We start from the raw sequence: 15,212 nt of genomic DNA, 5'->3' as shown, positions 1-15,212 counted from the left end.
GCGCGTTTGTGGGCATGCATTGTGGGCATGCATCTTGCTTCTACCCATGGACACACGGGTTTTGTATGCATATTCTCTTCTATAAATAACACCTCCATTCTTGCCCCGGTGCCTCCAGCAATCCCTCTGTGGAGGAGACGTGGAGTGCTTTGCACCATACGGTCCGTGGGAAGGGGTGCTGGTCGTGGCCCCCCCGGCCGCTGGATGGGGCTCTGAGTGTGGGTGTCACAGGGGTTGGCAGGAAATCGGCATCCCTGCTTCTCACTGCTCAGGCACAAAGCTGAGAACTAACCCTCCAGGTCACCCCCTGTCCCTTCTCCTGTTGCCTGGAGGTGCCAGCTCCCTTCAGCAGGGCAGGTCTGCATGACACGTGTCCAGCCAGGTCTGAAGTCTGGAGCCGTGAGTCCTGCGGGGATCATGTCCCCTCCTTGGCTGGCTCCGGGCTTTGTCCCTGTGTGTGCTCGTACACTTCAGAACATGTGAGGTCATCCTCAGGCATGGGTTTAGTTTTCTGTCTTTCAGTTATTTGCTTTGTTTTTGCGTGTCCCCTGTGGTCGGAGAGGAAAATCTTTCCCTGATAATACAATCTTCCACTTGCAAAGAAATCTATTGCTTGCTGATCTGCTCCCGAGTCCCCATGAACATCTTTAAGTGATTAGGAAAAAAAAATAGCAGCACAGGGATTTGATTTCCCTTTCTTGTTTACAGCACAGCCTGTGCCAAATACCAGGTCCTTGTGGTTCCTGGCACTTTTGGAGGGTGGCTTGGAAGAGTGGGGCAGTGCCAGGGCGCCTGAGGGACAGAGCATCCTCCCCCATGGCTGTGCTGGGCGTCGGCTGAGGGTGGCAGCTGAGAGGGGCCTGGAGGCAGCAGTTCTCTCTGTTCAGCTCACTCTCCATTTTGCCACGGTGGTGCTTAAACACTTGAATTATGGCCTGAGTTGGAGGAGTTGCCCACCTCCCTGCAGGGGTGAGGCGGCAGCCTGGGGTTAGCAGGGTGGCAGGCCGGTCCCTCTGCGCCCCTGGTTCCAGTTAATGGAGGGGGTTCTGTGTGTCCTGCAGGGATCCCCTGGGATCAGCAGGGACCCATTTGCCCTCCGCCAGCAGGGCAGAGCTGTGGCCCCATGGCTGGAGGAGAGGATGGGGCTCTGCCCCCATGCACTTTCTGGCTTTCCAAGAGTTGGGGTCAAGGCAGGCACTTGGCCGCTTCATCGCCTTTGTCCCGAGATGACTATCTTGCTACTCGCTTAAAAGAGAATTCAGAGAACACTCTCAAGGCTAGGAGGCCTAAAATTAGATGTGGCATCTGTGTTTTGGTTTGCAGGCGGGCTTAAAAGAAAATGATTCCTGGCTGCTTTCATTCTTCACCTGCTCAGAAGAGCAAGGCAGAGGCGAAGTAGGCAGGGTGCTGGGCTTGTACGTGCATGCAAAGGTGCTTCGGTGCTCCCAAAACGTCGCTGCCCAGCAGGTTCAGCCCATCTGCAGACTTCAATGCCTGCCTGGGGTTCGGAGGGTACCTCCCACCCCTGGGACCAGCCAATGGCTGCTGCAGCTGCAGGATTCTGCCTTCTGTATTTCCCAAGAAATGCTTTCAGTCCCCAAAACGACAGGTCCGGCTATTCATGCCATGTGTCACTAGAAGAGCGTACTGGCATTGAGGCAATGCTTCCCGGTCCATGACAGGCTGGGATGCTCTGGGCTGACTGAGCATCCTTCTGGGGTTCGTACCAGCACAACTCGCTGCTTGTCCATGCCAGCCCGGCCTTTCCAAGGTGCTGCAGTGCTGCTGGTGCCAGCAGCTGTGAGCCACGGGCATGTGCAGCCGTGGGACGGCCTCTGGGAAGGCAAGGGCACGGAGCAGGAGGACCCGGCTAGACGTTAGCCAATTGCTGCAGGATGCTGAGGGATTTGCCTCTATGTTACCTCTGTTGCTGAGATTGGGGCTAAGAGCACCAGGAAGACCATAGATATGTGAAACTTTGGTCATAATTTGCATGTTTGCTTTCTGTGAGATGACTCAAAACATGATCTGCTTTGAGGGCATGGGGAGATGATATTGCATAAGTTGTGACATCTCCTCTAGAAAATAAGTGGTTTGCCAGCAGAGCTGAAGAGAAAGTTTGCAGATATAGCTTATACCCGTTTCCAGACATAATATGGAAAAGCATTTTTTATGCCTCTGCAGCTGTGTCTCTGCAAAGGTTTGGTCTTGGTATAAACATGCCTAAAAATAAAACAATTCTGCCAGTAAGTTACGGCACCAGCTGAAGCTCCCACCTAGGCCAGCCCCAAAACCCCACCACAGGCTCTCGGCAGCTGCACCTAGAGCGGGGCATGGTGAAGGAGCTGGCAGAGCTGGTGGGGTACAGCCACCGCTGTGAGTCCCGGCATCCCACTTCTGCAAGAGAGGATCCTGCAGAGCTGAGGGCGGGAGGTGGAGGCTGCTCCCCACGCTGGACCGTTGCTGTTTCTTCCTCTCTTCTCCATCCGTCCCCAGGGCCATCATGCTTTGCTGGGAGGAGGAGGGCACTGGCCTGCCTGGCAGCGGGGAGGCAGGAGAGACCAGAGCAGAGGCCATCAGTCAGGCATGTGCCAGGTGTGCCTCCACAGCTGGGTGCCTCCGATGTAAGTGGTATTTGTGGTCTTCTCTTTTTTCCATGCTGGATTCCTCTGTGGTCTGCCATCTGCCTGATATCAAGTCATGCTTCACCCAGAAGAGACATAAAAATGCAGAATTTGCGGCATGGTTGCCTTAGCAATAATTCCACTGCCAAATGAAGTGGGGAAAATATTATGTGTTTTAAATATCCGAGTCTGGAAATGAATCCTGACATCCCTCAGCAATCCAGCCAGGAGCCATCATGTTATGGAAGTTGTACTGGTGGTCTGAGGTCCAAGTGTGGCAGGGAGGGCTCCTGTCTGCAGCCCAACTCTGCACCAGCTTGTTCTTCAGTGCGATAACCGGGGAGTGGGATTGTCAGACAGGTTTCCACGAGTTCCTGCAGGAGCAGAGGCAGGTGCCATCTCTGGCTGCAGAGCTGATGGAGTGGTTCGTCGTCTGTAAGTCAGAGGAACATTAAGCACACATTGCAAGGTGTGGAGTTGTATTCCCACTTTCTCATCACAGAAGAATGTGGAAGCCTGTGTTTACTAGAGTCTGTGAAACTCACGGGAGGTCAGTAGAATATAATGGTGGGTGGTTCAGTGGGTTTGCTGGCGTCTTGGAGTAGGTCAGGCTCCCAGCAGAAGTCAGCACCTCAGCACTGGGAATTTGCTGCATTGCTAAACCAGCTCCAGAAAGTAGAGAAAATTAAGTTTATTCAGCCAGTTCAGTTCAAAGGCTAGTCGTTCAAAACTGATAGCTACTCGGAGTTGAAAAAGCCAGAAAATGTGGGAGGTTTTCTTCAATGTGTGTAGAGAATGAGACGTGGGATAGTGGTATCCAACAGCTATTAAATCTTGGAGATCCCTTAGAAAAGCGCCAGTCAGCAGAGTTTGCAGCTCACAAATAAGGCTGGCTTGGATTTAGCATCAATTGCTTTGGAATACAATCTGCTTTGATAAATTTAGTTCTGAGTTAGCAGAAGAGCAATTTAACATGTTCACATTTCCGTTGAATTTATGGATCCATTTGAATGCAACTTGACCCGTATCACAAGTAAAATATTAACTCAGCATCTAACAAATAAGAAATGTGTCATTCACCATTTTCTAAGTTATAGAATGGAAAAACAAAAGTCATGACAAACAGTATAATTGCTTAAAAAAGAAAAATGTATTTGCTAAATAGGAGAAGGCTCTTGCTAACGGAAAGGAGCGTCACATCCTCTGCAGAGGGTTCAACATGGGCCTATCTGAAATGAACACATTCTGCACATTGCACAGAGAAAATGTGAAGGCAGGGAGCGCTGCTGAGTGAGTCCTTCAAGGAGAATCACTGCAAAGGACAGAGGCAGAAAAGGTGAAAATTGATTATTTTAGTAGAGGGATCCTTGTTGCCAAATTCAATTCTGATTACATTTGAAGTTCTGTATGAGGTTGGTTTACATCAGTCCACCCTGGTGTTCTTTCTGCAGTACCTTATCAGGTTTTGTGGGCTTAGCTGAAGGTCCCAGGGGACCCCGGGGTCCCCTGTTTCAGCAGGCATCCACCTCCGTGGCGTGGGCGAAGGCAAGCCCCCCGGTCCCTGCCAAGGGGCGGCTGTGGGGGTCAGCCCAGCTCTCGGCAAGAGACTGCACAGGTGCTGTTCTACAAAGGCTTTGTGAGCAGGAGTGGGGAATACTCATCTAATTTGTAAATGCAGTGCTGGCGTTAGGATCCATGTCCTACAGACCCAAAATGTGGTCCACTGACCTGCATGTGTGGGCGAGTAGAGAGACTCCTGGGGGAGGATGGGGGTTCCTGCCAGCAGAGCCTTCCTGCCCCGGGAACACAGCACCAGCGCCGCCAAGGAACTTGCATCGTCTCTTCCTTAGTGTTTAGTAATTATCTCTGCGTCCGTTTTCAAAGACGGACAGCTGAATGTCTTCCTGTAAAAGCAGACTGTTATTACGTGGTGCTACCAGCCTGTGGTACCCTGCCGGGGACAGTAACAGCCAGCATGCTTTGAGGGGATTGTAAGTCAGAACTCCCTGTCCGGCATGATGGCAGTGTCTCTTGGAGCATGAAATGTGTGGATCCAGAGTATCTCATTATTTGTGATTTTCTTTGCAGGCACATTTTCTTTTTGTCAGCAGGGGAGGTGGATTTGAGAATGGAAGATTATGGTGTGGGTTAAAATATTAGTCAGGACAGACTGTTTCCTTGGGAAATAAGTAGGGCTCTCTGTGCACTGAGGACACCAAGGTCCTGTCCTCGGAGGCTCCAGGTGACTGCAGTCACCAGGACGATGTGGTGTACAGCGCTGATGACCTCAGGGGTGCTCATCAGGGCTGAAGCCCGCTGGCATTGCTCCTATTTTGCTTTGTGTCCCCTTCATGCTTCGTAACCAGGTGAGTTACCATCTTAAGTAACCTTGCAATACAGTAGTGCCATCTCTTTCCGTAGATAACTTCTCTGTCTGGGGAAATCAAGTGTTTCATCTTCTCTGAGCTGGTTTGTTTAAGCTGCTCCCTGAGCTCACTGGCTGGAGATCAGGTTTGGAAGCAGAAGTTTTGGTCTTAGCCTTGTATCCAAAATGCAGGCAGCTGCCTCCCGCAGAGGTCACCTGCATGCTACGGAGGCTGCAGAGTGGCTTTGCCCAGACTTTGCCTTTCAGGTGTAGCACACCTGCCTCCTTTCACCTTCTGAACCTCATTTTCTGCTTCTTTCTTAGGGGTGACTGGAAGGTGAGAGCCAATGATGGTCACCAAAATCAGGAGACTCCCCGGTGGTTTAGGTTATGATATGGCCTCTGCCATCCACCCCGTCAGTAGGTATGTGGTGGCTTGGCTGGGCGGGGTGGCTGCCTGAGGCTGTCCCCTGGTGCTGGGGCAAAGGCTGCCCCGCGGGGCAAATGGCAGCCTGTTTCAGCATAGCTCCAGGCTGGAGCAGCCTTTCACACAGTGAAGGGAGGCAAAGGAAGAAAGAGCCGTGGGCTTGCCTGGGCCTGGGCTGGTAGAGGTGGGGCTTCAGGTGTGGCTGGGCCCAGTATGTGAAAAATAATCTGTGAAAATAAGTAAATAGAGAATTTGGAAAGAAAAAAGAGAATTTAATTTGGGAGACTTGAGGATGGATTTGTGCAGCTGTGCTTGTTGAAGTTACTTGTGCCCCCTGGGCTGGGAGGCAGCCTCTGAGTTGCTGCCTACTGCCGCCTCAGCTGCTGACTCTGCTGCCCGCTGCTGTCCTCTCAGCTGGAGAGACCTAGTCGCTGCTCCTGGGAGCTGCTGGTGGGAGGACCTTCTCCTGAGGGTGTGCTAGTTCTGCCTGCCCTCACTGCCAGGGATGTTTGGAAAACCCGTTCTCATCTGCTAATGTTTATTTAAATCCGGTTAAGATTGAGTTCCCATGTGTGTTTACCACGGCCTGTCCCTGTTGTTCACGCTGTGCACCATGCTCTGCTCTCTCAAAGATGCTATCTTGCCTCTGCCTCCAGCAGTTACACATGAAAACAAGGCACAGTCAGTTTAGAAACATATTCAAGGCTATTTAGAAAAAAGGAAATAAATCCAGTGTACAAGGCTGTGTGTTTATAGACTAAACTGCTCAAAGCATTTTAACAGATGGGATGCTTTAAAGTTTCCATGCTGGCCTTGTTGTCTGAATCAGCACAGCTTAGTGACTGTGGGCTGAAGATTCAGCTCGGCTCTGGCTGAAGCTGGTGGCAGCGAAATGGGAATGTGCCAGAGGACACGAGACTTGTGTCTGAAGTGAACGGTCGTGCTCTTGGCTAAACGTGAGTCCTGCACCTCAACATGAGTCACAGACCTTTGTCCAGGCATGAGCCATTGAGGGGAAGCCAGTTATTTTTAATATTGTGCTTGAAAATGTCATGCACAGACGATGACATTTTAAAGGCAATATTTACTACTGATAACATCAAAGTATCTCAGAAATGACAGGACTTGAAATAACTGGACAGAATTCTGCGTCATCTAAGTTTGTGTGCAAGTGCTTTTTCAGGTCACGGCTCAGCATCTTCTCAAGCGTTATGGCCAGGCAGATTTTGCAAAAATGCACGACCACCAGCCACCTTCCGCGAAGGGCAAGGTGTGTGACCAAAAGTGCTCTGCTCTGGGAATTCCTAGCTGATGGCTGGTCTGGCCGGAATGAGCTGGGGTGGGTGGGCAGGCAAATCCCGGTTAGGGGATTCTCTGAAGGCCAGCCCAGCTGGGTCCCCATGTTTGCAAATCCATCACATTTGTGCTTTAGCAGACATAGTTCTGGACAAGGCAGCTAAATCCCGGAGCAGGTTCCAAGCCCGCTGGTGCAAACACTGGCACTGAGCGGTTGATGGGGTGAGCTGATGCCACAAGGAGGCCGTGCCAGCTATCGGGGCATGGCCGTGCGGAGAACAACGCTGCAATGCTTTGCTACAGCCTGGTGTGTTCTGTAATTTTAACACAGAAAAGGTCAAATTTTAAGCGTGAGGGAGGAAGAAATTGTGTTTATTCAGTTATGTCAGACTGATGGAAAACAGAGGGAGTGTAAGGAATATGCATCGTATTAAGTTAGCATGGTGAATTACTTAACGAACTAATCTATTTGAGCAGGTAGGCATGGACTGCAGAAGCCATACAGATAAAGCAGCAAACATACTTTTTCGTGGTCTATATTTGGAGCCAGAAGTTCTGGGCAGTGGCGGGGGGCAGTTGTGCCTTGGCTCCTTTTGAGTAGCGTGTGCTGTCTGTTGCTGAGATGGCAGCTCTCTTTGTGGGTTATGAGAAGTGGTTGACTTTTCTCTTAGTCATGATCCCCCTTGGTTTTCTGAGTGTGCTGTGAAATCAGGGCTGTTTGGTGAAACCAGGTATTGACAAACAAATGCTTGCATTGCAAAATTATAGCTCCTACTCCGCAGAAATATTTGCATGTGGCAGGAGCTCAACAGACTCTCAGTTTTCTTAAAGAACCCTTGTGAAACGACAGTGAAATTCTGCCTACAGCTGAAGACAGAAACCAAGGTTGTTTTTTCTCCCCTCTGAAAACCGCTGTGCTCCTTTGTGATCAGCCCTGACCTTGGCCTTCAAGCCATGCGCCAGGGCTGGAATCTCTGCCCGACGTCAGTGCTGCCCCAGTTGTGTCTGCCCGCACTGCGCTATCACCCTGCTTTGGGTTTCTGAGGCAGCGTGACACTTGCCATATATCCTGCACACTGCAGTCCTGTCCTCTGGAGCCCTCCAGAGCACACTGGCTGCTTAGTTTTGTTAGACCTTGATATTCGTGTGGCTCTGTGGGGTGGGTGCAATCAGCAGGTACCAACAGAGTAAAAACTTTCGCGCAGAGGAAAGCTTCTGAGCAGCCTGTGGGGAGCCTGATACTGAGCCACCCCTCCTGTGCCTTGCATGAGGGTGGAGGAGCTGCAAACGCTGCTGGTCACTGGGACCCCTGTGCGGGTGGATGGCTGGGGCTCTGCCCAGAAAGCTGCCAGTCCACATGCCCCTGCAGCCTCCGTAAGCCATCTTTTTGGCTCATTGCAGTGTTATTACCTACATATTTTGAGAACGCCTTTCAAAGGTCTCTGGGAAACTGTCAAATAGATTGTTAAGGGTGCTATTATCACAGCTCACTCTGAGTTGCCTGCGGTTTCAGTTATGTTTTTCTTACAATTTTCCCTCTAAAAATAAAAAATGCAAATTGGCATAATTTTAAAATCAAGGGTGATCTCGGGCAAATCCTTCCCTCTGTGGACAGCGGCTGCTGGTGGTGGCAGGGGCAGGAGTGAGCTGGAAATAGCGTTGGTGCTGCAGGGCTCCCCAGCTGCTGAAAACATCCGTCTCCCCACCGCCGGGGCTGCGTGCTGCCCCATGCTGAGCCCGAAGGCCGGAGTGTTACACCCGGCCAAGCCTGTCTCATGGCCAGGATTAACCTTGAGTGTCTGCCAGCTCCTTCCAATTTTCATCTGTCAGTGGGCAGCTGAGGGCGAGACTGGCCGAGCACACCAGGTTTGCAGGGAGAGCCTGCGTGCTCTGCTCAGCACCTGTCGTGGGTACGTATGGGCACATGTTTATCCACATGTGTAGGTACTCTAGTTACACACATGCACGAAGGTGTGTTTGTACTTGCACAACTCTTCTCATGGACAAACAGCTATTTAAAAAGCTGCTCAAGCCTTAATTGCTAACCTACTTTGCAGCTTTAAATAATTAAGCCTCAAAAATACTCCAAAGTCTTCTGGGAGTCCTGCTTCTACCATCACAACAGCTGCTACTTTTGCTCTTTTCCCATCTGCAATGCATAGTGCAAAGAACAGGAAAGCACAGGCTGGAAGGTAAATTAGCCCTTTTCAGATTTCTAGTTGCATAGAGAGGAAGAGAAAGGTGACGGGTCATTAGAGGAAAGGTCTGGTACTGCTGGAATCTAAAAAGTTGCTGGATAAATAAGACATTTTTAGCAATGCTTTTATGTCTGCTGCTGGTTATTTCTTAGCTGTATCTGTTCTACATTAGTCCCTCAAACTGAGTGCCAGGGCGGTGTAGCATGGGGCGCTTGTGCAGGGGTTGCATGAGGGGTGCGAGGGGGGTGCCCAGGGCCATGCTGGGGATGAGACAGTGGGATTGCACTGAGAGGACAGGTGAGGTGCTGGGGAGAGTGAGACAGGGAGATGTTTGTTGAATCAGGACTTAACTGTGGCAGATGCGTTGCATCCGACTGTATCTCCTCCACTTAATCATTAATTCAATAAAAGCTGTGGAAATTGAGATTATCAGGGAAGGACAGTTGAGTAGCATCTACGGATGAGTCACTCATTCTGATTCCTGCTGCTAAAGAGACGAGAAACCACTCAAAATGTTTCTTGCCTTAAGAACAAAGGATAAAATTGCTTCTCCAGTTATTAACCTACAATTTAGGTAGGATCTGCATAGCTCTCATGAGGAATAGAAGACAGCAGCACCGGGTGAGCTGTGGGCTGTGCCGGCCGGGGAGCGGTGGGAGGGCTGGAGGTGTGGAGCTCTGCCTCCTGAGCACCCCAGCACTGCTGCAGTCCTCTCATCATGCTTGACACCTGCTTGGGTTGTGCCAGGGCTGCAGGAGGCTCTTCGTGCTTTCCCAGCAGAACTTGGAAGAGGTTATGTCAAAACTGAGGGTTGGGGAAAGCAGCAACAGGCAATGGTGGACCCAGGTCTTCGTGGGAGTCCGTGCTCTGCCCATGCTAACAGCTGGTTTCCGTCCCCATCCTTCTTTCCATCACCCAGAGTGATGACCCAAAATGGGTCTGAGCTGGCGAGTGGAAAACATGAAGCACCATAATCCACACTGACCCACTTCCAGCATGTAGTCATCACTATTACATGGCAGACCCTGCAACTTTTTATTTGTGGCTCTGAGGTTTGTTTTCGCCCTTCAGTGGTTGGCAGCGCCATGCTCTGCCCATAGGGCCGTCCCAGGGCAGGGACCTCAGTGGCGTTACCCCAGTGTACCCCGTGTAACTGGGAGACACAGAGGCAGTGCCTTTGGTCACAGGATGTCTACTGGGACACGTTCACAGCAAATGCTTTATGTTTTCACCAGAGGCTTCTGTCTGGATTTAGCAGTGTGTGGATGAGCAAAGCATCCCGGAAGAAGATTCAGTCCAGCCGTTGCTGGGTATTGAAAAAGGGTATAGGTAGAAAACAAGCAAGACGAGAAGGCAAGAAGGAAAGAATAGGTCAAGGGAGTTTGATAGCTTAGGAAAATTTAATTTGTTCAAATTAAGAGGCAAAAGGATAAATTCATGTGCAGTGAAGTGACAACAGTGACCTTAATGGAGTGGGATCACATAGCTTCATGAGCACGCACGGTCCCTTTTTGCTGTATGAGCCTCACTATTGAAGCCAAAATTGCATGGACACCGCAACAGCCCCTCCTGGTTGTCTTCTCTTTCTAGGTTGTGCTGTCACCATGCCTGTACTTTGCCACACATTGTCACCCATTGTACCTAGGGGCAATGTCGGGAGAGGCACCTCAGGATGGTCCTCTGCATGATCAGAGCAAGGTTTGGCCTAGTCATTGCTTGCCTCTTTTCTGATCAGAGCTTGGCTTGTCCCATCACCAAAATTTTGTGTTTTACCATGAATGTTCTCCCAAGCGCCATCCACTGTGCTTGCCCATACCTCATCCCAACCTCATTTGCTGACCTTTCCCTTGTTCTCTTTCTGTTTTATGCTGCAGGTTGGAGACTGGCCGTGAACATGTCTTGCCCATTGACTATTACTTTCCACCTCAAAAGACTTGCCTGATCTGTGGAGATGAAGCATCGGGGTGCCACTATGGAGCCCTCACTTGTGGTAGCTGCAAAGTGTTCTTCAAACGGGCAGCTGAAGGTAATGCATACAGAGAGAGGAGGGACAATCACTCCCACCTCCAAGTGTTGGCTTTCTCTACTAAAGTAGGCCAAGAGTCAAATGCTACTGACAAAAGTTCTGTCATCAGCAGTCAAGTCATTAACATGGAAGTGCTGGAGTCATTTGCAGCATCGTGATGTGTTTTCCTCCTGTTGAAAGAGGTTAAGCAGCCTTGCTTTGGGGAGCCTACCAAGCCATGGGAACTGAGGCAAAAGTGGTGGGGTCCAAGTGTGGTGGGTTTCTAAGATCTCTTAAACTAGTGAAGGAGAAAACTCAAGGATAAATTGATTTCTTTGTGCTATGTTTGTCATTCCACATTACAGATTGCTCTCAAAAAGTAGCCAAACCAGTTTTCCAAAACACAGTCCTTTTCAATGCCTGATTATCTTAGTGACCCAGTGAGACCCCAGAGCAGCCAGTTCCTGCTTCTCCTCTTGACTCTCAAGGGTGCTTTAAGTTCCCATCAGCCCTCCTGTGATCTCAGACCCACAACTCCAAATTCAGGGGATGCTTTTCCTCTCTTGGATCCCTTTCAGAGGATCACTTCTCTCAATGCCTGCAGAAAAGCAGAACTGTCTGTCCATCAATAGCCGTGCTCTGACCTCGGTGTCCATGATTCTCCGCAACCCTTGAGAAAGTAGCTTCTTCATCATGTCCATCTGTGTAGTGCCAGGTTCTCCAGAGATAAGCGTGAGCCCAGATGTTCCCTCTCAACAGCAAGGTCTCTGTGCCATCTTTCCTTGGTCATTAGCATGTAGAAGGCCCTAGCCCAGCTGTTTGCTTGGGCTGTGGGTCGGCAACGTCCGGTTTCTAACTGCAGTTAAGAGTCGTGATTCCTTGGCAGCAGAGTGAGAGTCTCTATTGTGGAAGCCTGACTGTGTCTAGTAATGCCATGTGCCTGTAAATCACAGGCATTTTCTGGAGTGATGAACCAATACAAATCACTGTTCTTCCTAGGTGCTAACATAGTCTATTCAGTGTGCTGACACACTGTTGGCCGTCAGTGTTGTAGGCCATGGCATTCCTGGGAGAGGGAGGCACTGTGGTTCCCAGCTGGTGGCCAGCAATGGGGGTGGAGGCTTCTGTCTCTGGCCTGTCTCGCTGTGACCTTCCCTTCCTGTGTCTTATGTCGAGCAGAGGTCCCAAACTCATGGGTGCTCACCTGCCGTTGTTGGAGCACTGCTTCTAGATTAATTCTAGCACTATCCTCCACCTTTTCAGAGTCACATTTTCCCTCATTTGTCGTGCATGCCAGGAGTGGTTCTTGTTCACAGAAGAACCGGGGCTGTGCCACAGAGGACAGCAGCATCCTGTTGCCATAATAGGGCAGTCAGATAATGTTAACAGATAACTTCAGCATATTTTCACAAGTAAATAATTTACAGCTATGTCTCTTTCCTATGCACCAATCCTGTGTAAGGCCAAATGGATTGGCTTGTGCAGCCAGAGTAAATAACAGATGCTTGTTTAAGTCAGCAAGTTATTGTTGATTTGCAGTAAGCGGAGACTTGGCTTTCTCTGTCAGATAGGCTGCTGCTGAAATACCCCATGTCAGTGGCGACTCCCAGGGCAGAGGTCCTCCTTCAGCACCAGGGTGGGCTCCCTCCTGTGTGGCAGTGACTGGGGCTGTGAGACGGCTGCTGCAGGAGAGGAGACAGCCTGGGCTGCTTGCACTGCCCTTGATCGTATGCTGTGGTGGTGTTCCCGCTCCTGCTTGTGTTACATCATTAATTTAAATGGTATTTATGCCTTTTCTTAGTTTTCAAGCCTCGAGGTATGGCAGAGGGTTAGAAGCGTTTGCTTGTGTGAGGATTGGGCAGCAGCAGCCCTTTGCCTTTCCCCTGGACGAGACCATGGAGCGAAGCGTGTCTGCCGCAAGGGGCAGCGGTGGGGGGGACACCTGCCTGAGTGTGAGTTTTCATCTTATGTTGCCCCGAGGTACATGGATAGAATCTTTATTTTGGGGAAGAGACAGGAAATCAGACTCCTTTGTAAGTACTGAATGCAGGGTAGTGGTAGGTGATGATCTCCATTCTAACTCTTGGTGATTTTCCAGCCAGACAGTTCCTCCTTAAAGCAGAGGAGCAATATTGAAATTTCAGTGTGTTCCCACGTTTTAGAGTCGATGAAATGCATCTCTGAAAACCTTAGGTCACCTTTGGAGACTTTACAACAGCAGATCAGAAAGCTTCCGCGACGAGAAAAGAAACCTTTTCTTCTGCCTCGGTTATCTTCCTGTTACTGGTGTAAGCCAGCAGCCTCGTACGAGTAGGAGAAGCAATGGACTGGGAACTAAAGAGCGGCACAAACAGATCACCTCAGAGGGAACAGACGGTAGCTAGACACATAGGTTTTCTTTTTATCATGTTCTTGGCCTAATATAATACTGAACTTATTTGGTAGTTATTCAGGGATATTTAAGAAGGTTTCACAGGCATACAGTGCCTTCTAAGGGATTAGAAAGGGAAAATATTTTTAAAAAAGAGTTATGACATTGATTCCTCTTCCCTTTTGAAGCACACTGAGGGATTTCTGTGGTTTCCAGTAGAGCAGATCTCTCCTTCTTTGATAAAATGTTTGACAGATTTGAGGTTTTTTGCAAGCTCAAGTCCAACCTCTTCTTCCAGAAAGATGCTGTAAGAGTTAACAGAAAAGGCATGAATGTTTTCCTGATCTCTTTCTGTCAGCTCTCTAGATTTATAGACACTCTCAAGTTGTCCAGGTTATATATAGGCCAGCTGTAAAATGCACCCTACAGATTCTTCAGCTCTGATGTGGCCTTCCTCACTTGCAAGATGGCCAGCTTCATTTTTGTGATCAAACCTGGCATTTATCTCTTCCTTTCTGTCACCCTTCTCCACTGTCCAAGCGCTGAGGGATCGAGAGGGTTGGGGCTTACTGCCCCATCGAGAAGTGCTGCTGCTCCTTTGCTGCCAGATACACACACAGCCTGTGAAGGAGGTCTCCTCCTCCATCTAATTCCTTTTTCTCTTGCAATAGCAAAGATTTGGTGAATAAAAAGTGCATCCACCTCAGCACAGATTTTTTTTCTTGATGCAAGTAGGCAGGGCATCGCTTCACATGGTCAGGGTGGCTCACATGACTTAAAGACATTAGGTTTTGGTCCTCATGGTACCGCACTTGTCCCTGAAAGAGAAAAATGCTTCAAACACAACATACTTCCAAAACAATTGGCAGTCCAGAAGTTCCTTTGTCCCATCCCATCCAGGAAGGGAGTGATTTTTGTGTTGCCTGCATCCATCCCTGAACAATAGTAGACCTTCCTTGTTGCTCCGAGATTGCATGAGATCTGACGGCCACCTTGGCCAGTTCAGAGCTGCCTCTGCAGTGTTCCTGGCAGCGCGGGACTGGGACACCTTAGGCTGCATTCCTGATGGGACTGCCTTTACACAGCAGAGAGCTAAGTGAAAAAATAGCACAGTATTTGGCCAATTTCCTAGAGGGCTGACAGCCAGACTGCCGTGCAGTCTGTTCTGATTCCCTCTCAGTCACTCTCCATGTGTATTGCTGTTCTACATCCCGACCTGCTGAGAATTAGCCTTGCACCAGAGAAACATCTCCGGGCCAACGCAACAGTTTCTTGCCAGTTTTCAAGATGACAGGTTAAAGTGAACTGTTTTCAAAGACTGTCACCAGGTTTTGAAATGCTCTCGTCTCCTTCCCGTGGCTGATCTGACAGCATACAAAGGAGTTGGGTCTGCAAAGACTTCCGTGGTGCTGCAGCACCATGATGCTCCTGCTTCCATGATGAGTTTCTCACTACGCTGTGGGTATTACCGGCCTTAAAAATCCGTGGGAAGAGCAGCAGGTGGAATAACTACTGCTTTGAAAGCTCGGGCCCTCCTGGCACAGCATGCTGCCTGTCTCCCACGCTGCTTGCTGGGTGGAATCGCTCTTCTCTCCCCTTGGTGGCCACAGCCTGGTGCAGCATTGCTTCTCTGTGGGTGACCTGGTGCATTGGCACCTGCCTGCTCTGGGTGTCCCGAGGGGTGGCAGCTCGCTGCGCTGTGCCCTGTGCTCGGTATTTCAGCCTGTGCTTGAGCGAGCTGTCGGTCAGTGAGTGGTCAGAAGTGACATGCGTCGGAGTCCGGCGCAGACAGTTTGTCTCTGAACAGGCTCAGGAGGCAAAAGCATTGCGGTTTTGTCTTGTTACCAGGGAGCTCAGCAATTAAAACATTTTTGCTTGCTGGATTTAAGCATCTTTAAAATAAATCCTTTTCAATCTGCACAGTCC

General features: G+C 49.9%; 1 protein-coding gene across 1 annotated transcript in view; it reads left to right on the top strand.

Moving 5' to 3' along the window:
- The window catches only part of AR (androgen receptor), a 48,333-nt gene that overhangs the window by 11,625 nt on the left and 21,496 nt on the right, over window positions 1-15,212 (top strand). The window contains exon 2 of the mRNA XM_009953749.2: window positions 10,785-10,936. Within this exon, the coding sequence (XP_009952051.2) occupies window positions 10,785-10,936 (152 nt within the window). The remainder of the gene's footprint in view (window positions 1-10,784; window positions 10,937-15,212) is intronic.

Source organism: Leptosomus discolor, chromosome 9 (genome assembly GCF_034619465.1).
Source record: "Leptosomus discolor isolate bLepDis1 chromosome 9, bLepDis1.hap2, whole genome shotgun sequence".
NCBI lineage: Eukaryota > Metazoa > Chordata > Aves > Leptosomiformes > Leptosomidae > Leptosomus > Leptosomus discolor.
The sequence above is the reverse complement of the archived record's forward strand: the minus strand, read 5'-3'. Positions and strand labels throughout refer to the sequence as shown.